This window comes from Silurus aristotelis (assembly GCF_946808225.1).
Source record: "Silurus aristotelis genome assembly, chromosome: 13".
Classification (NCBI taxonomy): domain Eukaryota; kingdom Metazoa; phylum Chordata; class Actinopteri; order Siluriformes; family Siluridae; genus Silurus; species Silurus aristotelis.
In genome coordinates, this window is record NC_139586.1 from 20,349,501 (window position 1) to 20,373,138 (window position 23,638).

Genomic DNA, 23,638 nt, shown 5'->3' on the forward strand with positions numbered 1-23,638 from the left:
CCTGAATGGACCTGACTGCAGGAAGTCAGCCAAAAAATGCAATGCATTGTGGGTTGCAGGCAGCAAGTCGTGCCAAAATGTATAAGGAGCGCACTGCGTTACGGGTGTTTGAGTTGATGGATTAAAATTTGCAGGTACTTTTATAAAATGTTTTCTACTTCACAATGCCTTGCTGTCATGATCAAGTATGCCAGTCCTTCTCAAATAGTGGGGTGCACCCCCCTGGGGGGGCTTGTGGCGATGCCAGGGGGGGCGCGTGTGGCCCCGGGGAACGTGCTTTTTTTTGCCGCAGGGAGTAGGGTTTTTTTTGCACCGATCAAGAGCACACAGCACAGAGCAGGAAGTATAAAGTGCAGATAACAAACCCTTGGGAGATACCATGGAAAAATATTTGACAGGGATGAAAAGAAATGCGGAGAGAGACGGAGATAATGAGACAAACGTAAGTCTCCCGAAAGCTGTAGCGCTTGGCTTCACTGTGACTACGGTGGGAGACGAGGAAAGACCGGTATGTTTACTGGATCTAAAAATGTTGGCAGCAAACATCATGAATCCGAATAAATTAAGACGTCACTTAAAGACATTACACCCCAATCACGCTGATAAGAGTTTTTTCAGCGAAAACGTGTGGAATATTGCCAACAATCGTTGCTGATTAATTTGAATTTATTATTATTTATTGATTATATTTAATTTTATTTTTTAGTATTAAATTGTCAAAACGATTTTACAGTTTAATTGAGGATTGAATTTTTTTAATTTCAGGCAAATTGATGCAAATTCTTTTCTGTTACAGACTAAAAAACAATGTAATTAACGTTATTCTTTGTTGTAAGTTGATCTATATTTCTTTCATTTTTTTTGTTTTCTATAATGTTATGCAGAGGTGTACTAGACAAATTATACTATTTACTAGGGATGCACCGAAAATTGTCAACATGTCTGCGTTGTGGACGTATTTCAGTATATCTGAGAAAGACCCACGGATAGCGATGCGCAAAACATGTAATGCCGAAATTTCGTCTGCAAAGACTTTCTCCACGTCGGGTTTAATTTATCACCTGAAATCCAAACATCCCGATCGCTATGCTGAATATAAGAGGAACGCGGCACAGAAAAGCAAAACCCCTCCGAGCATGCGCACTCCGTCTGTGGTGGACGTTTTTGAAAAGGCAGGAAGTTTCCCAGTGATAGTGATGTATTCTATCTTTAAGCAGTTGCACTTGTTCTGAATGCACTTTGTTTTTATGAAAGAACATATTTAATTGTACAACCTTTCAGCAGGCCAGAGGGCCTGTACATTATTATTTAATGTACACATGAGTGCATTTAAGGTAAACATTTAAGTTTGAATTTTAATTTATTTTATCCTGTGAATTATTGCAATGTGCTATAAATAAATATTTGTATAATTTGTAATTGATTTATTCTTTGAAACTTCAATAATAATTTATGCAATTGAAATGCCTTGATTTTAGTAAGTTTAGTACACAGTCATAGCCATAAATGCAATGGTAATAATAATTGGCATAATTTCTTTCGGTGTTTCGGTTTTCGTTTTTTCGGGCCTTGCTTTCCTCTTTTTCGGTTTTCGGTTTCGACCCAGAATTTTCATTTCGGTGCATCCCTACTATTTACAGTCACGGCGGAGAGTTGGGGGGCTCGAAATGTTTACTTTTTCCTAGGGGAGGCGTAACAGAAAATAATTGAGAAGCACTGAAGTATGCAATTCTGTCTGAATATTCTTACTGGGCCTCCTCATCAGCAAAATGTAACATCAAATTTGAAATGAATTGGTAATATATGTTTGTGTCCCCCTTATGCTGGTAAACAGTCCTAAACCGTCATGCATACAGTCAACAGCATTAACTTCTTTAGCAGTTTGAGCTACGGTTGATCGTCTGTCGGGTGACTTTTGATAGATACTGACCACTGCAGACCAGGAATATCCTACGAGAGCTGCAGTTTTGGAGATGTTCTGACCCAGTTGTCTAGCCATCACAATTTGGCCCTTGTCAAACTTGCTCACATCCTTACGCTCGCCCAATTTTTCTGCTTCTAACACGTCAATCCTGAGCTTCAAATGTTAACTTGCTGCCTAATATATTCCACCCACAAACAGGTGCCATGATGAAGAAATAATAAGTGTTAATCACCACACCGGTCATAATGTTCTGATGTCAAAATATGCTATTTATGTACATTTAATTTCAGAGGTGTTTCATGCCAAATGAAACACCTGAAATACAGATCTATTTAAGCTAATGTTTTGTAACAGCTCAGGCAAAAGTCAAATACAAAATAATGTAAATTCATAGCTTTTAGCCAATTACACATTTACATTTATGCCATTTGGCATGCTTCCTTATCCAGAGTGAGAGCAGGTGAGGGCAGCTTGGTGGAACTGGGATTTGAAATTGTGACCTTCTGATACAAGGTCCAATGACCTACCACCTCCAAATGCTTCCAAGAGGTGACATGATGATAACACAATAACTATTTGTGTCCCCAATATTCAGTAGCTCAAACATACTTTTGGGGTCGGGCTTTTGTGGGAATCAGTCAAATACTTTAACACACCATTAGGAATACAACTCAGGGTCATTTAAAACTATTACACAGTACGTCTGTGTAAATATCCACTAATTGTAGCACTGATTAGGTATAATTAGCAAAAATTTTAAAGCTGTTGCTCTGCACTCCTTCAATAGTAGACTGTCTACATGCTGCATCCAGGACTGGCTCCATATCTAACGTTCATTAACTTTCTTTAGGCAGTTGCTCAACGTGTGTCCCGGCCTACCAGAAATACTCTATCGTCTTAGTTTGAACACGTCTGATAGTTGAGATTGTCTAAAAGCTAGGACTTTTTTTTTAAACTCATCTCAGATTAAATGATCTCTTTGTGGAATCCATGGTGTCGTTTCTTTTTTTCCTTTTTTTTTCTCAACACAAGCAATAGGAAACAGTTTGTTCTCTGCCATCTCCTTTTTGCTGATCTTATCTCTCAGGCTTTAGGGTCTCTCCAGGATCCAACAGCTTTAAGAAATCCTCACAGTGTTGCCAAAGCAAACCCAAACCACATGCACACACACTTACACACACACACACACACACACACACACACACACACACACACACACACACACACACACACACACAAACACACACACATCTTGCTAGCTTAATGAAGAACTTCCAATGGCATACTTATTAATGCAGTTAATTAATGCCATGTCTACTCATAAATCTAACTCTAACCTCAGTAACCAAATAGAAACCTTGTAGTCATTTAGATTTTTTAGTTACATGCTCTTTTATTTATTTATTTTTTTCATGTAAAAGCTGCATTTTATAACCACTTTTATTTTGCTTTGGTCCCATGAAGAAGGATACCTTTTTTCTACTTTACTACTTTTACTTTTCAATGCTTCTCTTTTTTACACACACACAAACACACACACACACACACACACACACACACACACACACACACACACACACACACATACACATTTCTATACTGTTCAGCTCTCTCTTTCTTTTGTGGCACTCTTCTTTCCTTTATTTATTTGTGCTACTGCTCACTGAAACACAAATGACAGCTTACCCAAATTTTATCCAGGTGTGGGATCCTTACCATCCACCTTCCAAGGTTTCGCCCCCCAGTCACATACCAGTGCTTAACCCCACATCCACTTTCACAGTCTCCACTAAGATATAAATACATGTCTCTCTCTCAGTCTCTCTCTCTCTCTCTCTCTCTCTCTCTCTCTCTCTCTCTCTCTCTCTCTCTCACACACACACACACACACACACACACACACACACACACACACACACACACACACACACAGAGAACCTAGATTTACTCAGCATGCTAGTGATTTGTTCCAGCAGTTGCTTCATAATACTTATAATGGAGGAAAATCAGGAAGCGTTAAACGCAGCAGTGTTCTAGTTTTTGACTGAATTCCTGTAGTGGACTGATTTCAGAGCCTCATTACAAAACCAAGAAATACTTCTATACTATAAACGTATAAATCGCTGGTGAAATAAAACCGGTTTTGGGGATTGTGACCTCAAGGTATTTTATTTATTTTCTGTATTTATGGGTATAATTTGTAATATTATATCTTTACAGTATTAATAGAATGAAAAAATTTATATAATTTGATTTGCATTGCGCTGTTAACAACGAACATTGTCACAAAACAGGTAAACAGAAATTGATTACGATTTTACATATTTTATTAATAATTCTGTCCCTATTGGGAAAGTTGATTGTTGGTTCATTTTGAGGCTCTGGTTGAGCTCATCTGCAGCCCATAATCATGTCAAGTCCACCATATTAACTAAAGTGCCACTTATTTTCAGATCAAAGTTCTGATCTTGGTTGAATATAGCAGCAGTCTTTATGTATTTTTTTATGTATGAACAATAACAATGGCTTTTATTTGTGAGGTTTTGATGCTGAAACCTTTAATACCCAGTGAATTGTTCTTGGTAGTTTGCTGGGAATATAAAAAAAACTGTAGATGATCTGGCCTTTTATTCCTACTACTTTGATAGTAGGAATAATTGGGTTTTTTGGAGAGGGGTGTGATTTCCGACTAGTTAAATCTAGGCTCACATATCAGACCAATCTGAAACAAGTGAGGATGTTCTCTAATATTCTAATGAACACACTTGTTAGACACTTCAATGGCAAAGACCATGTCCAAGTCCCACATAATAGAGCACGTATAATATCCTAATATAATAACACTTTATCGGAACATCTTAGCACGGAGAAATGCTGCAGGGTAAAAATGTGACACAAGCCATGTTCTTGTGATGGCTCCTTCAATTTTTTTTTGCAGTTTGATACTACAGTTGTTTAAACGTATCTATTTTTTTTTTTTTATCTACATTCAGCACCCAGTCTCCCATAGTAACAAAGTGGAAACAGAACAGTAGAAAATGTATGGGGATGAAAAAAACTCTTAAATATAACGTACATACGTATTCATACCCTTTATTTAGTACTTATATAAAGCACTCTTGTCAGCAATTACAGGGTGTGATGCGACAAGCTCTAGACACTTGCATTGGGGAATTTTCTTTCATTCTTAATGGCAAATCCTCTCATGCTGGGTCAGTTTGGATGGGGACCAAGTCTGAGCTTTGTCTAGTTTACTCTAGGACATTCACAGACTTGTCCCAAAGCCACTCCTGTGTTTTATTGGCTGCGTGTTTAGGGTTTTTATTATGTAGGCAGGTGAAGCTTCGGCCCAAATTGAGGTCCTTAGGTATTTTTCTGTACTTTGCACCATTCAGCTGTCTCTCAACCCTGGCCAGTTGTCAAGTCCCTGCTGAAGAAAAACACCTCCACAGCATGATGTTACCACTATGATGATTCACTTTTGGAATAGTTTTGGGGAGGGGGTTGAGTGGTGCCTGCTTTCCTCGACACATAAAGTTTAGAATTAAGGCCAGTTCAATTTAGTTTTTTCCTCAGACCAGATAATCTTGTTCCACACAGTCCCTTCAGGTGCCTCCAACCAAGCATTCAATAGGTTTTGCACTGAGGAGGGTTTCTGTCTAGCCACTCTGCCATAAAGCCCAGATCGGTGGAGGGCTGCAGTGATGGTTGTTCTTCTGGAACTTTGTTTCATCTTCACACAGGATCACTGGAGCACAGACTGGGTCACCTCTCTTACTAAGGTCCTTCTCCCTCGATTGCTCAAATCGGCTGGGTGACCATCTATTAGAAGAGTCCTGGTTGTGCCACACTTTTCCCATTTGAAAGTTATGGAGGTAACCATGCTCTTTCTGTAGCCTTCCCCAGATTTGTGCCCTGCAAAAATACTGTCTCTGAGCTCTGCAGGCAGTTCATTTCACCTCATGGCTTGGTTTTTTGCTATTGTATGCATTGACAGCTGTGAGGCCTTTTTTAGAGTTGTGTCCTTTTTTTAAATTATGTCCATTTCAATAAACCTTTCCACAGGAAGAATCTAGTCAAGGTGTAGAAACATCTCAGCAATGATCAAGAGTAGTTAGTAGATAGTAGTTACCAGAGCTCATTTTCAAGTGTTGTTGCAAAGGGTCTGAGTACTTATATACATGTGATATTTCAGGTTTTTAATAATATAAAAATACAAATATTTCTATAATTCTGTACTGAGTGTAAATTAATTAAAAAATAATACATTACAACATCAAATTGAAAAGAAAATTGAAGAAGGGGTCTGAATACTTTCTGAATGTACTGTATATGCAGTACCAGGTATAAGTTTAAACACCTTCTCCTTTTTCTCTAAATTTTTTTTTTCAGTATTGTACATTAATACTTCCATTCTAACCCATGTAAAGCATATTTTCATGGAGCTGGAATTGTGCACAGGTTTGGGTGTTCTAGTTCAAGTAAAAGGAAAATCTACCAAATCCAAAGACATCCTATACAATTATGTGCTTCCAACTTACTTTCCAACTGGGGTTACAGTTTGTGGTAAAACCACATATGACTGTGAAAACTTTCTCTTTCGGCACTTTGATTATATCATACTACAAACTTTTTTGTTTCATTATTAATGGCTCATCATTGTTGCAATATCAAATTAGAATTTTTTTTCTTGCATTTCAGGTCAAAGGCCAGTTCCTGTCTGTTACACACAGATCCACGGAGTCGGTACCAGGTGCGTCTCCCTGCGAAGCTGCCTGGCATGCACTACAGCGCAGACGAGCAGTGCCAGATTCTATTCGGCACCAACGCAACCTTCTGCACCAACATGGAGGTGGGTGGCGAAACACACCCACTTTCCTCTATTCAAATTTTCTTTTTATAAGGATTTTATTCTAGGATTTGGCAGCAGTCAAGCAATTAAAGAATGATAGAGGTGTCATTAAATTGAGCATTACTTTTATTCAGCCAGTCAGTCCGTTTATTAGAGGAGATTTGCCTTTTTTGCCCAGTTTTTGGTTTTGCTGGTTTTGCTGCGCTTGGAGCATACAACTCAAGGACAGGACCTTGGGAAAATCAAATGTATTTCAACACTGCTAATTTTCACTCCATGGCCAATTTCACATTTGTAAGCAAATGCTTCTCCCTGGCCAATTACACCATTTCATCGCCAGCAACGCAGCCAGTCAGTCAGCTGTCAGAGAGAAGCCAAAAAAAAAATTTTTATGAAAGAAAGGAGCATGAGCTAAATGAATTTGAGATTCCAGCATGTCTTTTTTAAGTCTAAAGACCTGGACAGCAGTAGTATAGATGTGAGTTTAAAACAAGGAATGCCCAAAACTCAGCTCTATCCTCTATTACATCTCTGGGTCTTTGTTTCCTTCTGGGTTTACCTCATTTTACTTTTAAATCATTAACAAGAAATCTCTAAACTATCTGCAGTTTAAGGCCCTTCCGCTACATTGATTTGGATTGGATTTTCCATGAATACGTTTCATTCCTGTTCCAAGTGCAACGGTGCAACGTGGTATAGTAAGTAGGGTTGAAGGCTCACAGCTCAAGATACCCAGCTTCAATACCTGAGCTTGGGTTAGTGTCTATGTGGAGTCTCACATTTTCACCCTGTGATTCTGTGGGCTTCCTTTAGCTTTCTTTGGCTTCCACAATTTCCACCCAAAAAAAGATACCAGTAGGTAGCTGGGTGTGAATGTGTCTCATTCCAGCTGTTTTCTGACCTTGTGCCCAGCATTCCTAGAATAGAATCTGAATCCATAGCGACTATGATGATACTGAGGATGAAGAAATGGGTTATGCAGCCAAGTTTCTCTCACTAAGAGGACATTAAAAAGTTCTGTGTGAAACCTATGGCAGATGGTTTAACTTTTAAAAAGAGTTCAGAGTGAAGCCCCCTTTAAGAAGCTCCTTACTTTAAGAACCCAAAGAAACCTAATTTCATGAGCATTCATATGATCAGTCTTCTTTTGCAAGTGCATTTAACAGCATTAAGAAGATTCTGCAAAGCAAACAAGATCCCTAAGGCCACTCAATAGGTACTGCTTCCAGGTTTTTCTTTACTTGTTCTATTCCTTACCTCAGTTCTTATGTCTAGAGAAAGAGTGCCTGTTGTAAATCTTTGGATCTGTCCTGCTGACAGCTTTATGAGACTGGAGGAGTGGAAAAGTTAGGAAAAGGTTCACTTGTATCCTCTTTCCTTCTTCCTTTCCTGGTAGTGTACTTTTGTCTTGTGACCTTGATGTTCCAGCACCAAAGCCATGAAGGTGGGTGTATTCAGTATAGTCAGTCTTATCCCTCATTGATGGTCTGTTCAGTGCCACAAAAGTGGCTTGGCTTTGATCATAGAGCTTTCAGTATTAGTATATCATGTGATCTACAAAGCAAGCAACTTTTAAGGAACAAATGGGCTGTAATTTTTTATTTTAAATTATGATAATTATTGCAATATATGCAATTAAGTTGCTATGGCAACAAATTCGGATGGGTATGTTTGTTCTCACAAGTTGTTTGATGCTCCCCATCATTCTTCCACAAGTTTAAGTGGTTACTTGTATTCAGTTCCTATAGACCTCACTCTTGACTGGGCTTGCCTCTGATTAAAGAACAAAAAGGAATGCAAGTATGCAGATTATATGTGGAGTGGCAGGTAAGTCATGCCAGTAAAGATCATTAATGAAAGTAGCCAGGAGTCTAGGATGTTATATTGTTGCCTGAGTCTCTCAATTGTTTGAGGTGGTAGCTGGTTTAAACCATATGTACACACGTCTTTTATACTGTATTTATTTAGTGCATTGATTTTAAAAACATTTAGAAATATTTTTTCTTTGTATGTCTTTGTTATGTTTTTTTTTTTATTATGACTTTGGTTTGTTGGTATAATCCACAGTACCACAGCTACTGTTTTAGATTGTAAAAAGTACCATAAAATCATACTTGAGTCAAAGTATAGATACCTTATTACAGAACGTACTCCATCACAAGTTAATGGTGACAGATTCAAATATGTCTTAAGTAAAAGTATTAGAATATCTGATTTGAACTGTACTTGAGTATTTACTCATTTTGAACATATGCTCAAAGATGCACTTGTCTTCGACATGTTAGTGAAAAGCCAAAAACAGTTGATTTGTGAGGGTTTTATTTCCTAAAATACAAATCAAATTATACACCTCAATACTGCATTAAACAAACTCAACACAAGAGCCTCTTCACCGTGCCAGAATGAAACAAAGATAGTAGTAAAGCAATCTTTCAATAAGGTATCCTAAGTTAACAAATAAAAGTACACTGTTATATCATAAGGAACCACTAGTATTCAATGGACAAATAAAATGAAATTAAATCACTTCAGATAAAGTAAAACCATATATTTAACGCTGACTGTGATTTGTTGCACCTCTCTATCTCAGAGAAGGGCAATTTTTTTTATTCAACTTCAACAAAAGCTGGTTCTGAAAGTTTTTGGAATTTATTCAAGCTCTTTTTGAACTGGAAGTGAGGACAGCAGTGCAGAAAAGTGGCTCACAGACAGTAGATGTGTGTTGGGGGTGTTGGGCCTTTATGACATCAACAGAGGTGCAAAATGTAATTGATAACAGTCATTGTCAGTTAAAATATAGTTTAGTACATATATTGAATTATAAATGTAGTTCAGCAGAGGGTAAAAGTTGCTTATATCTTTTATAATGTAAAACTAGAAAGTAGCCAAGCTTACTTGAGTACAGTAAGCAGAAGCACATTTACTCAAATACTTTACACCACTGTTACGGCCTTATTCCCAAAAGGTTATAATGTAACACAATGTAATGTTTTAAAAATCAGTGGAAGTGTTCAAAGCCTAATACAAAGTCACAGCAGACTTGCAGAGATGAACAATGCGACTTAAGTAACTTTCTCTTTTTTTAAAGTAATCGAGGTACCAGATTCATTTCTTTGCTCCTTCATGTTCACCACACTGTCTAGCAGAATAAATGAAAGGTTTTAGATGCCAAAGCAATATTCAGGAGGCGCCTCCGGTAAAAAGATACGGAACTTGAGCGCTCTCTTTCACACACCTGTTGTTTAAATGCTCTGCATTCCAGTGACAGGAACTTGGCACTGGTTCTGCATTGACGGTCCTAACTTTGAAAAAGCTATGAAAGTTATGCTAAGCTAACCCAGGTGGTTGTGTGATTTCAGCACCTGATGTGTACAGGCCTGTGGTGTCTGGTAGAAGGAGACACTTCATGTAAGACCAAACTGGATCCACCTTTGGACGGCACAGAATGTGGCTCCGATAAGGTAACAAGCTATTTTAAGTTAAAAACACCAAAACTTTGTTTTGTTTTCTTTTTACACTAAAAGATATCCCTGGGTGCAAAACAAGATCTCTAATTAAAAGGATATAAAAAACAATATTGATGGTGGTAAAACTGTTTCTTTTCATTTTTTTGCCCTTGTGTATACATCTATATATGTTAGTGGTGCAGGGCTGGTGAGTGCGTCAGTAAGACCCCGATCCCTCAGCACATGGACGGAGACTGGAGTTCATGGAGCCAGTGGAGCATGTGCAGCCGAACCTGTGGTACCGGAGCTCGATTCAGGCAGAGGAAGTGCGATAACCCTCCGTAAGCCTTACCAAACATACACACACAGATCGATGCATGTGGATTACGAAAGTAAGTTGCAAAGCTGTCGACAGAAGCAACGCATGATCTGTACTTCTTTGCTTTAGTCAAAAAGGTGTGGTGTCTTTGCCCAGCTGTAAAAAAGGCATGGTTTTTATACCTGTTTGTCCCATTAAAAGAGGCATGGCCTTTGTACCTATTCATCCTAGGAAATGAGGCATGGTCTCTGTAAATATTTGTCCCAGTAAACGAGGCATGCAAATGTTTGTCCCAGTAAATGAGGCATGGCCTCTCTACCTATTTGTCCGAGGAAAGGATGCTTGACAATGAGTACCCATCTGTCCTAGTAAAGGAGGCATGGCACTGTATCTTTCTGTCTCAGTAAAGGAAATGTGGTCTATATACCTATTTGTCACAGATTGGTTGCTGTAGTTTTCTGTGCCAGAACAGGAAGCGTGGTGGTTATACCTATTTGTTTAACTGAAGGAGGCCAGGTCTCAGCACCTATTTTTTCCAAAAAAAAAATATACTAATGGCAGAGTCTGGGTACATAATTGTCCCACTAAAGGATACATGGTCTCTAACAGTCTGTACCTCTGTGTCTGAGTCTTAGTAAAGGGTGCATGGTTTAAAGGTTCTTTTTTTCCACCCAAATTGATATCAAGCTACTTGCACAATACTGTGCCACATTGTACATGATACCTAATTGTATGACCTTTAATTGTATTGTATATAATTTTCACCTTGTACTACATAATATCCCCTGTTACAGCTTAACACAAAAATCCCACAACTGGCACTTTATAAACAAAGCAGTTCTTTCAAATCCCTTCAGAATTACAGGTTCGACTTGAACACACCCTCATCCTGCAGTCCACCCTTTACACTCTCTAAATCATGTTTAATTTTTGCACCACTGCTCTCTTAGGACAGTCACAGTCACGACTCACTCAAAACCTGAACTGCTTAATGGCTTTGTTTGGATTCTGGCAAAAAAAATTGAATTCCCTTATTACACTGCTGATGGTTTTGAAATTCTAAAAGTTGATTCACAATGGCAGTCAGCCTGCTGGAGAGTGTGTGTGTGTGTGCGTGTGTGCGCGCATGGGTTTTGGCATGAAATCTCAGGATGTAATAATTCCTCGGATGAGTAGAAAATCCTCTTGTTGCTCTTTGCCTGTACAGGATGCAGTGCTGTAACACAAGGTGGTCCAGAAGGTTTAAGCACTGTATTTTCTGGATTAGTAGTTTTTTTTACATGCTATGAGGTAAACAATACGGTATTGTTTTTATTACAAATATCAGATGAAGCATTCAATATTTGCATTCTTGGCATGGCTGATGAAAATGCAGCAATGTAGGTGAAAAGTCAGCTCTTCTAGACACCTGAAATATGCCACCTTTTTATGCTCAAATAATCATTGTACTGTCTGCTGTGTTAATCCTTACATACACCACTAAACAATGCATATATTAATTGCACCTCATATACACTCATTCACTCCCTTAGTCTTCACACATGCATGTTGGCATGCGGAAAAATGTGCATTTTTTGTTCAAATATAAAAACTAATTTTCACCTGGAACCTGATCTCTGTTTCACCGGAAAACAATAGTTTGGCTTCCGCTTCATGTGATCTCGGATGTGAAAGCACTGTATAGGAAATCAGTTTGCTCTTATAGGCTTTGAAGTGCTAAACATGATTGACTCTCATGGTACAATTTGTTTCAGATTTGGTGCAGGTTGGCACCAGGTTTGCAGGTACAAACCGCAAAAGGCTGCACAAACTTAAATACAGAGACAAACCGACACTTATAAAGAACATATTTATTTTTATCACCACATTATCTGTGTAAAGCTGCTTTGAGACAATGTTCATTGTTAAAAGCAATATACAGGTAGACCCCTACTTACGACATAGACAGGGGCCGAAAAACCGCCATAAGTCGTAAGTTCATCAGGTCGTAAGTCGAGAAGAGTGACTACATTATGATGCGTTCCAACGCAGACATAATATATATATATATATATATATATATATATATATATATATATATATATATATATATATATATATATATATATATATATATATATATAATATTTTTTTTTTCCGTCTGAGGTCTGATGTCATAAGTAGAGTGGTCTGACTGTACAAATAAAAACTAATTTAATTAAGTTTAAATAAAGTCTACAGAAAAACACTATGTAATAATGCAGCGAAGTAATAAACTAATATTTCTATTAATAAAAATAGTATGTTTATTATTTTTTTCAATTTGTTTATGCGAATGACGCTCTCTACAATTTATCTACGTGACAGTTTTCAGTGTTTTGGGGAACTTGTAATTATATTCTTATGCCTCATTTATGCGTAATTAGAAATTAAACATTCTGAGCCTGGCAAAAATTATTTGGACCTTCAGTGCATAGACTGTACGAAACACAGCTATTCATCTTGAACAGCAAAAAAGAAAGACTTGGTTAGTAGTTTTAGAAACATTGAAAAGTTTATAAAGTTGATGGCAGCACTGAGAGTTCTGGAAGACCCTAACGCTTAACCCTGGTCTCGCCCTGTCTGCTGCTTTTAAGACCTCCAGATTATGAACTAGTCTGCGGTTTTGTCTGTGTATAGCTCGAGAGGAAGCCCTCAGGCCAGAAGAACGTGTTTCAACATGGCCGCAGTGGCTTAGAAGCTATTGCAATTCTATGTGGTCCTGAAACAGACTGACAGAGTTATGAGCTTTTAAATAGAGGTCAGTTCTTCTGGTTGTAGGCTGTTACTCTAGAGATATAAACATAACAAGAATGATTGTCCAGATCACACAGTGTGTGGACCAGTTACTGACCTTGAATCAGGTCCCTAAGGAAACCCCATTGTGCCGCATGACCGCAGTGGGTTTTTGCAGCCCTTCGATTTCAACTAATACCACAGTATGTTTAAAGTGGAACATTCTTTGGTTGAAAAAACTGCTGGAATTTGGTTTTTAAAGCAAACTTAATGAAAGTATTGGTCTTAATCTTTATATTATCAAACCAAAGTAGATGCCCCATTTGTATCCTGCTTTACAAATCTTATCGCAGATTTAACACATCCTGAACCTGGGAATAATATTATTCTTAATGATGTCAGCAGAAACCCTGTGGTATATGTTGAAATGAGACGGAGTGCAGATATTAATCACATGAAAGCTAAAAGTCAATATATACACACACATCCTGGGATTTATACTGCTTAGAAATGAATGTTTCTCTAAATCTTTGTATGTGTCAGTCCCAGTGTGGGTGGTTGGGCGTCTGTACCTGTTAAATCCAATTAAGAACGTGTGACCGCTGTACCCTAAAGTCTCAGAGAAGGGAGTATTGGCTCTTTACCTGTCCGTTCCAATGACGTGGACACGGCCTATTTACCAATCAGTCCCACTGATGAGGTGTTTCCTTTATATCCGTTATTCCCATTAACCTGTGTGTGGCTTCTTTACCTGTCAGTTCCAATAAAAGGGTGTGGCCTCTGTACCTATCAGTCCCAATGAGGAGGTGTGGCCTTCTTTGTTGTCACCTACATACAACAACCCAGTGTGTATGACTGTAAAGCAAGGCTTGTGAGGCAGAATGAATTCCCTTTACTTTTACCCAAACTTTCAGCACATTTAAAAAAAATGGACTACAAAAGACCAACCAAGACATTTACAGCATTTATTCAGAGCGACTGAATTACACCTAAACAGTTGAGACTTAAGGGGCTTTGCTTAAGGGCAAAGCAGTGACAGCTTGGCTTAATGGTCTTGTGATTTGAACTCATGACCATCTGGTCCAAAGTCTAATGCCTTAATGAAAATTAAAGGCCACGTGCATCTTTCATCCTATTCAAGTTCAAGGACCTGCTGTCATTTATTTGTGTGTTGCCCTCTCTGCCAGCGATGCCACTCTTTCTTTGATTATGGCAGCAACTAAAAGCACAAAACAGCACATATGAGTGAGAGGTGGTAATAAGAAACAGCTGAAAATCCACTCTGTCTGCAGATGACACCCCACCTCACCCTTCCTGTCACACAATACTCCTGTATTACCACAGGCATCAAATGTTATGGGCTCTACATTTGTCACTTTGGTGGATTTAAGACAAGTGTTATCGTGATTCTGTGTCTCTGTGCTTTACTTATGTCAGAATTCATTTACAGTGACTGTGTTTCTCTAGACCCGGCCCTGGAGGGAAACAGTGCCTTGGGGGCAGTGTGGAGCACAAAGTGTGTGAGGGTCCTCCATGTGCTAAGGGCTTGCCTACATTCAGGGACCAGCAGTGCCAGTCTCACGAGCGCCAGGTGGGCAAGAAGAAGAGCCAAATTTGGACAGCTGTTGTGAATGACGGTGAGGTCACACACATGCAGACACATGCATTAGACACCCACACACTTGCCCCACACATGCACACTCACACCTGCATTCTGTCTTGTATAATTTTCACTTGTATTTAGGCATGTAGCACTGACAGAAAACAACATTACACACAGTTTCCATTATTTGAGTCCCTCCCATTGTCAAGGGATCGCTGTAGATTATATGTGTCAGACACAAGCCATAACTTTCCTCCTACATTTCTTTTTTTTTTCCCATAACAAACCAAACAATTCAAAAGTTGCATCACCTACAGCCATAGGTCCCTATAAAATACACCTTCATCTGTTCGGAATTTATTTTCCCATTATGTCCATTATGTAAAGTAGGAATCCTAAATCCTAAATAGAGACTAGAACCTGAATAAAGCTCAGTTTTTAGGACCATTTTGATTAAATGTTCTGTTAAGTATGAAATGTTATTGCAGTTGCACACAATGAAGTTCCACGATATCGATGTCACGTGTCACTTGTATATTCTGTGCTGCTTGCTCTAACCTCTCTACAGGCAAATGCAGTTAATCTTAGGATTTGTCCAAAATAATTCTTATGGTTTATTGCTATAAAATTTTCCTTATCATTCCCAAATATTAAAAAATTGAATTGCCAGGAAATGAATGTGGAATTTAAATGGGGACCAGGCCAGGTACCCTTTTTTTCTGTTTCTTTGGGCTAGTTCTGTATCAGGTTCTTGCTCTTGGCAGACTCAGTGACTGGTAAAATCAGTGTCTTCATTTGTCTTCAGTTCAATGTGACACCTGAGTTAATTTTCTGTGCTTTACGATGATATAAATTGGCCTTCTGATTCTACCATAGATTTTTTGTAGTTTCATAATACTTGATTGATTTGCCTTCCTGTCAGCTGGAACCACGTACTAGTCATCTATGTCCTTAGAGCTTTTTGCACTATTTGTGCATGAGACTGCTGCACATGAAACAACCAGGAGATCAGCAGCTTCTGAAATACTCAAGCCAACCATTCTGTTCACTAACAACCCTGTTCCATTTACTAAAACTGTACTTTTTCCCTATTCTGATGTATCAGAAATACAACCTCAACTGTACCTAGTTGTGTTAGCTGGACTGTTAATCATTCAAGCTTCTTCTCCATTAAAAACTTTTAAAAACTAAAAACAAAGACTGGTTAGACTTAATAGACTGGTTTCATGCACTTTTTTCTTCTAGGTGAGACTTCACTGCATGAAAAATGCAAACATTTATAAAAGTAAGAAGGGTTTGCAGTTGCTCTACCTATATATCATCATAGAAACAATCAAGTTACTTACTGCACAATCGAGCTGTATGTATTAATCCAGCTTCACATACTTACTACCATTATTTTTAGGCATACATGTTTCATATGATAAGACTTGTTGTCCTATTTAACACCAGGCTTGCATACCAAGTGGAGGCACAACTAAGTTTTGACAATGGGTTTGGCTGCTACACTGCCATGCATGCATGTTATGTATGTTAGCTGTCCTTGTGCTCTGATCATATCATATTCACGGAACTTGGAATTCAATTAGACATATTGAGTTTTGTTTTTCAGTCTCTTTACTGGTTAGAAAAAGCATATATCTGATAAAACACCCAGGCTAATTTACACCTCTGCCTGTACCTGTAACCTTATTCAGAGAATTCCTACGACTTTGTGATTATTTTGTAAATTTTATAGGGGTGCCATTTGCACCAAAGACATTCTGGCTTGTAAGTAACTGTTATGAAAGGCTTTAGAAGTGTGTCATGAATTTTCATGGGGTCTCATGTATACTTTATGGTTTTCCTATGAATGCTCTACAACAGCTTATAGGTGGACGTTGTTTATCTTTGAAATGTTTACTGATACTCCATGAATTGTAAATTTCATTTAGAAGTTTCTATAAGAAAAGGATCCCAGGCCTTGTGCTATCTTTAGAACTAGATAAAAAAAAAAAACATAAACTCTAAAAACAATGCGTAACCAGACTGTTTCCTTTTGAAAGGAACGCAAGGGAAGTGACTCTGTCACTGATAAAACTTCAAAATATTGCAGCTGGTGACAGATAAAGCACACACAATACGTCCTGCACCTCCTAGAGAATGTATCAGACTTTGGTTGTCGTGAAAAGGAATCTACAGAGGCTTTATTTTAATTAAATTTTCTCAATTACATTGTGCATTCACGTTTTGATCTCGACAAATTTCACTGGAGGGAAATTATTACAGCTGCCCACCAAATGTCAATTTTCATGTGACCATGTTCTCATAACAGGATGAGGAAGAACACCACTTCCCCGCACACACACACACACACACACACACACACACACACACACACACACACACACACACACACACACACACACACACACATGTATACACACTTACTATCTAACAAACATCTATTGATAATATAATTACTATAACATATAATGTAGCTATTAAAAATGAATTATAATTAATGGTAAATGAAAACATATGGTTCTTTATTTAGTTTGAGGACAATAATTTCCTTCACCAAGATATAAAAATGAACTCACACGCACCTTTCCTTTTGCTGATTTTGTCCCAAACAAACCTACAAACACAGTCTCCTCTATTTACAGCCGAGTCAGAATCCACCATGCACACAGCTGAGCTGGTGAGGGTTAACGGCTTTGCTTGAGGCAACAGCGGCCTTCTGGTGGTCTTTGCGAATTTCGACTCACAACCTTCTGGTTGCTGTTCAGCCGTTATTGCCCCAGATTGAACGCGCACATCGTTGCTCTCCTGTTCTGTCCTTTTATTTCTGTTATTGTATTTGATGACACCCAAAACACACAAGTTCAGTCGAACTCCAATGCACTAAAAAGCTCTTCAGCTTGGTTGCAGACAAACTGGCACATAAGACCAAGAGCTTTGTATGTTCAAGAACAACCATTAGGTCTATTAGGACGTGCTTTCATCCCCTCCCCGGGAAAGCACTTGAAATAAGACTGAATGTACCTGCTTGAAATAAGACACAGTCCCTGCTCTCACACATTTATTATCTACAACAGGACAACAGGTTGTGGTTCAAAACTGGATTCTGAACGAACAGATGGCCTGAGCAGTAAAATCTCCCCATGCTGCCACCAGTTTTATTTAAGCAGTTAAATTGTACAGACATAAACATTATCAACACACAATCTACAAAATTATTAGGCCCTCATCAGCTGTTTTAGTTGGTATAAATGTGTAATACAAAAACAATGCAATTGATTTATTTTCAGTAGCTCTGTTTTTGGACGCTGATTATTGTGATTTTTTTTGTGTGTGTGTGTTTTCAGAGAAGCCATGTGCTGTGTACTGTACGCCGGTGGGCAGGGACGCACCGGTGCTGATAGCCGAGCGTGTGTTAGACGGGACGCCGTGCGGACCCTACGAGAGTGACTTGTGTGTGCACGGGAGGTGCCAGGTACTGTACCATTTAAGAGCCACTGTGCATGTGGAATCATTTTTATTTGACCACATGCACATTAATGGTTAATTATGAGATATAAATTCATTACAAATTATAAAAATTGAGAAGCAAACTTATTCTCAGACATTTATTAACTAACTGGCTTCATTTAGGGAATTAACTCCATTATACATTTTTATTTACAATTCTTAGTAGCACAATTAACACTGCAGCAATCAACTAGCAAATCCATTAAACTCTATTAAAATGGCGTTTAAGTGCAGTAACTGTCATACAGCTGCACTCAAGATGCTCTATTTGCGATGATAAGAGGCTCTGTTAATCACTGCTGGCTTTTAAATAGGGCAGACACACACACACACACACACACACACACACACACACACACACACACATACACACACACACACACACACACACACACACACACACACACACACACACACACACACACACACAGCAAAGAGGTTAGAGTCTCACCCACAGAGCTTGCTTTCTGCAGCGGAATCCCTGCTGACTCAGTATTTTGTGTGTGTATGTGTGTGTGTTGTCCACTGATGCTTCATTTTGTTAACAATGGACATGTTTGTCTCTGATTGTCCAGTCTAGTTTGTCCGTAGCAATACTGAATTCTTGAATGCTTTATGCTTCTCTTGCTCTCTTTCTCTCTCTCTCTCTCTCTCTCTCTCTCTCTCTCTCTCTCTCTCTCTCTCTCTCTCTCTCTCTCTTTCTCGCTTTTTTTTTCTTTCTGTCTTTCTCTTTTTCTCCCTTCCTTCTTCATACACACACACACACACACACACACACACACACACACACACACACACACACACACACACACACACACACACACACACACACACACACACACAAACAGGCTTTCATCTGTTATGTGTTTCTTACTGTGTCATGTCTTCACTACATTAATGCAACTTGGTAGAGAGACATAAAGGGAAAGAAAAGAGAGAGGGAAGAATCCTTAAGGGTGAAGATACAAACAGATGTTATCAATGTAGCGGGTCCACATGCTGAGACAACACTCACTCACACACTTAAATAAAAATAAGAATGATGTATGATGAACAATAATGTATAAAAATACTTAATAGTGTGGTGGTGTGATATAGTTACCACTACAATATTTATTAGATTATCAATAATAGCACTCCTTATCATGCCCTATCTTCCTCCTATACATCAGAAACGAGAATGCTGGCAGATGTGCGTAAGAGCATTCATTTTTTACAGTGTTTTATCTGGTAATAATGGCAGATTCAGTTGTATAAAATAAAAAAAAGGAGCATAGCTCTACCAAAAGGGCATTCAACTTCACTAAAAGGATTTTGAATTCTACCAAAAGGGAGATTTCGCTCCATCAAAATTACATCAAACTCCACTAAAGGGGCATTTCACTCTACAACAAGGACATTTAGCTCCATAAAAGGACATTTAGCTCCTCTAAAGCAGTGGTCCCCAACCTTTTTTGCGGCACGGAACGGATTAATGTCGGACAATATTTTCACAGAACGGCCTTTAAGTTGTGGTGGATAAATACAACAAAATAAAATGATACGAACGGCATAAAAACTGGTATTTTCTAAATATAATAATAAACGTGAATCCACTGTGATGTTTTTTGTTTATTTTGCTCCCTTGGGGGTTTCAATTTAGCGGTAATGTATTATGTGTTAGCGGTCGGAGCAGCCCCTTTAAAAAGGTAGCGGATGGAGGTAAGACATGTGACCGAGGCATCTTAACATGCGTCAAGAGTGAATCATAGACAGATGTGGCGGAGAGAATCCGGTTATTTTCTAAAATAAAACATCGTTCAGAATCAGATAATATATAAAACGGAAAAAATGTAAGTTATGTACTCTTTCTGTGCGGCACGGTACCAATTGACCCACGGACCGGTGCCGGTCTGCGGCCTGGGGGTTGGGGACCACTGCTCTAAAGGGCATTTAGCTCCACTAAAGGGGCATTTAGCTCCACCAAAAAAAACATTTAGCTACATAAAAGGACAATTAACTCTACCACAAGGACATGCTTCACCAAAATGACATTTAACACCACCAAAAAGAATTTTAGTATTTCTAATGATATATATCGTTACCAAAAGGACATTTAGCTTGTATAGGAAGTTGAACACTAAGGAAAGAGAAAATAATTTATACCGATTGGCCAGGCAGAGGGACCGAGCTGGGAAGGATGTGCTGCAAGTTAGAGCAATAAAGGATAGAGATGGAAATGTCTTGACTAGTGAGGAGAGTGTGTCAAGAAGATGGAGGGAGTATTTTAAACAGCTGATGAACGAGGGAAAATTAGAGAGAGAGAGAGAGAGAAGGTTGGATGGTGTGGAGATGGTGAAGCAGGAAGTGGATAGGATTAGTAAGGAGGAAGTGAGTGCAGCGATTAAGTGGATGAAGAGTGGAAAGTCAGGTGGACCAGATGACATACCGGTAGAAGCATGGAGATGTTTGGGAGAGATGGCAGTGGTGTTTTTTACCAGATTGTTCAACAGGATTCTGGAAGGGGAGAGGATGCCTGAGGAATGGAGAAGGAGTGTGCTGGCACCAATCTTTAAGAACAAGAGAGATGTGCAGACCTGCAGTAACTACAGGGGAATTAAGTTGATCAGTCACACCATGAAGTCATGGGAAAGAGTAGTGGAAGCCAGGCTGAGAGAAGAGGTGACCATCTGTGAGCAACAGTATGGTTTTATGTCGAGGAAGAGCACCACAGACGCATTATTTGTTTTGAGAATGTTGATAAAGAAGTATGGAGAGGGTCAGATGGAGTTGCATTGTCTGTTTGTGGATTTAGAAAAATCGTACGAAAGGGTGCAGAGAGAGGAGTTGTGGTATTGTACGAGGAGTACTGGACTGCATTAAGGATCGGCTCTGAGCCCTTTCCTGTTTGCACTGGTGATGGACAGGTTGACAGACGAGGTCACACAGGAGTCTCCGTGGACTATGATGTTTGCGGATGATATTGTGATTTGTGGTGAGAGTAGGGAGCAGGTTGAGAAGAGCCTGGAGAGGTGGAGATATGCGCTGGGGAGAAGGGGATTGAAAGTCAGTAGGAGTAAGGCAGAGTACATGTGTGTGAATGAGAGGGAGGGCAGTGGAGTGGTGCGGTTACAGGGAGAAGAGGTGGAGAAGGTGGAGGAGTTCAGGTACTGTGGTGAGACCTGCAATGTTGTATGGATTAGAGATAGTGGCATTGAGTAAAAGACAGGAGGTGGAGCTGGAGGTAGCAGAGCTGAAGATGTTGGGATTTTCGTTGGGAGTGACAAGGATGGACAGGATTAGAAATGAGTTTATTAGAGGGACCCCTAATGGGGGAAGCCGAAAGAAGAAGAAGAACAAAACGAAGAAGAAGAAGAAGAAGAAGAAGAAGAAGAAGAAGAAGAAGAAGAAGAAGAAGAAGAAAAGGACATTTAGCTCAACCAAAAGGACATAGCAAAAAAAGTTATGATAAATGAACGTGTTAGATTCTTGCTTTTTCCTCTGACTTTACTTTCATGAAATTAAATCTAGACTCCAGTCACTAAGTAGTTTGTATCTGTATATCAATCTATCTCTCTTATTCTTTCTTTCTTTCTTTCTTTCTTTCTTTCTTTCTTTCTTTCTTTCTTTCTTTCTTTCTTTCTTTCTTTCTTTCTTTCTTTCTTTTTTTCTTTCTCTCTCTCTCTCTCTATCTCTCTCTCTCTCTCTCTCTCTCTCTCTCTCTCTCTCTCTCTCTCTCTCTCTCTCTCTCTCTCTCTCATGTTTAACAAATTAGCACATGTGGAAAACCCCCTGGAAGTTCATTTCAAAGGCTGTGTCTCCAGCAGTCTGTGGTCTGCATGTGTTGAAAATCCATCTGCACTTCCATCTTACGTCTTTGTTTTTAGTGCTGTAAAATGAGTGCACCCTTCAGCTGCATCCTGCACTTTGGTTTGCTTTCTCTTTTTCATCTCTCTCTGTTTCTTTCCAGCTGATTCACACACTTTGGAAATGTTGGATGTCTTGCAGAAAGTTATACAATTGTGTGTGTGTCTGTATGTGTGTGTTAGAGAGGACTGTACTGAACCCCTGTTTGTATTATCCCATTTCGATTATGATGTAATAGATTGCAGATCATCACTATAATCCCTACAAGCAATCCAAACACATGCTGTTTATGTCACATTTAAGTAAGAGGTTTTTTTGTCATTATATGAAACTAGGATCTAATGTTGTGGAGGAGTAGAGCATTACTCTATCACAAATGTATAGATTTGGAAAGAAGTGCAAAGAGATCATCTAAACATCTGAAAACCGGCCTGAATCCAAAAGAAATGTCAAAGAAGTGTGGCATTACCCACACACAAACAGCATTGAATACATAATCTGGTATTTAGATACATCAGGGGGTCTCTATTCTTTCCTGTAGGTTCTGCACCATAGTTGATATAACATTCTTCTCTGAAGATTTTGGACCTGCAAGGCCACTTCTTTTGTTTTGCCATACAATGAAAGCACTTGGCTTTGAGATCAAATGAAAATGAGATGATAGGATCAGAACTTTTAGTTTCTGATATTTGCATCTAAATTTGTTAACAATCTTAGAACATGCCATGGAACTGAAAATGCTCAATTGGAGTGGTATGTTTTTTGAAGGTACGAGCTGTTATTAAAAAGTTTCGAGACTAACGGTGCTAACTGGTGCTTTTCTGACCACGTGCGTTGCCACGTCTGCGATTTCATCATGGACAGCAAGTTAGAACAAAGAGTAAACTTTGAAAAGAAATTCAGCATGAAACTGTGGAAACGCATACTGTCTGTTTGACGTACGGCAATGAGTGGAAGAACATCACTGAAAGACGACCTTTAACGAGTTCAGCCCCCGAAAATGTCGTGCATGATTTTCTCACTTCAGCACTCAATTCGCCTAATTTGGCTCCTGCGGACTTTGCCCTCTTCCCAAAAGTGAAGATGCAGCTCAAATGTGGCCATTTTGACCCCATTGCGGAGATCCAGGATGAATTGCAGAAGGTGCATGAAAGAGCTTCGAAAAGAAGACTTCCACGACGCTGGGAGTACTGTGCATGGGAACTATTTTGAAGGTGATAGTGTGTAAACGTAGATAAATAAAGTACTTTCTTTTGAAAATAGCTAGTCTCCAAACTTTTTGATTTTACCTTGTATATGATGCAAATTCTGGGAGAAATGTATTTAGTAAAAAAAAAAACAGGCAAACAGATGCATTAAAGTGAGCCAAATTATTATTTGG

General features: G+C 38.9%; 1 protein-coding gene across 1 annotated transcript in view; it reads left to right on the forward strand.

Annotated features, from left to right (window-relative positions):
* The window catches only part of adamts17 (ADAM metallopeptidase with thrombospondin type 1 motif, 17), a 142,809-nt gene that overhangs the window by 73,897 nt on the left and 45,274 nt on the right, over positions 1-23,638 (forward strand). Inside the window, exons 10-14 of the mRNA XM_083559569.1 lie at positions 6,626-6,776; positions 10,136-10,237; positions 10,418-10,563; positions 14,763-14,932; positions 18,249-18,376. Of these exons, the coding sequence (XP_083415695.1) occupies positions 6,626-6,776; positions 10,136-10,237; positions 10,418-10,563; positions 14,763-14,932; positions 18,249-18,376 (697 nt within the window). The remainder of the gene's footprint in view (positions 1-6,625; positions 6,777-10,135; positions 10,238-10,417; positions 10,564-14,762; positions 14,933-18,248; positions 18,377-23,638) is intronic.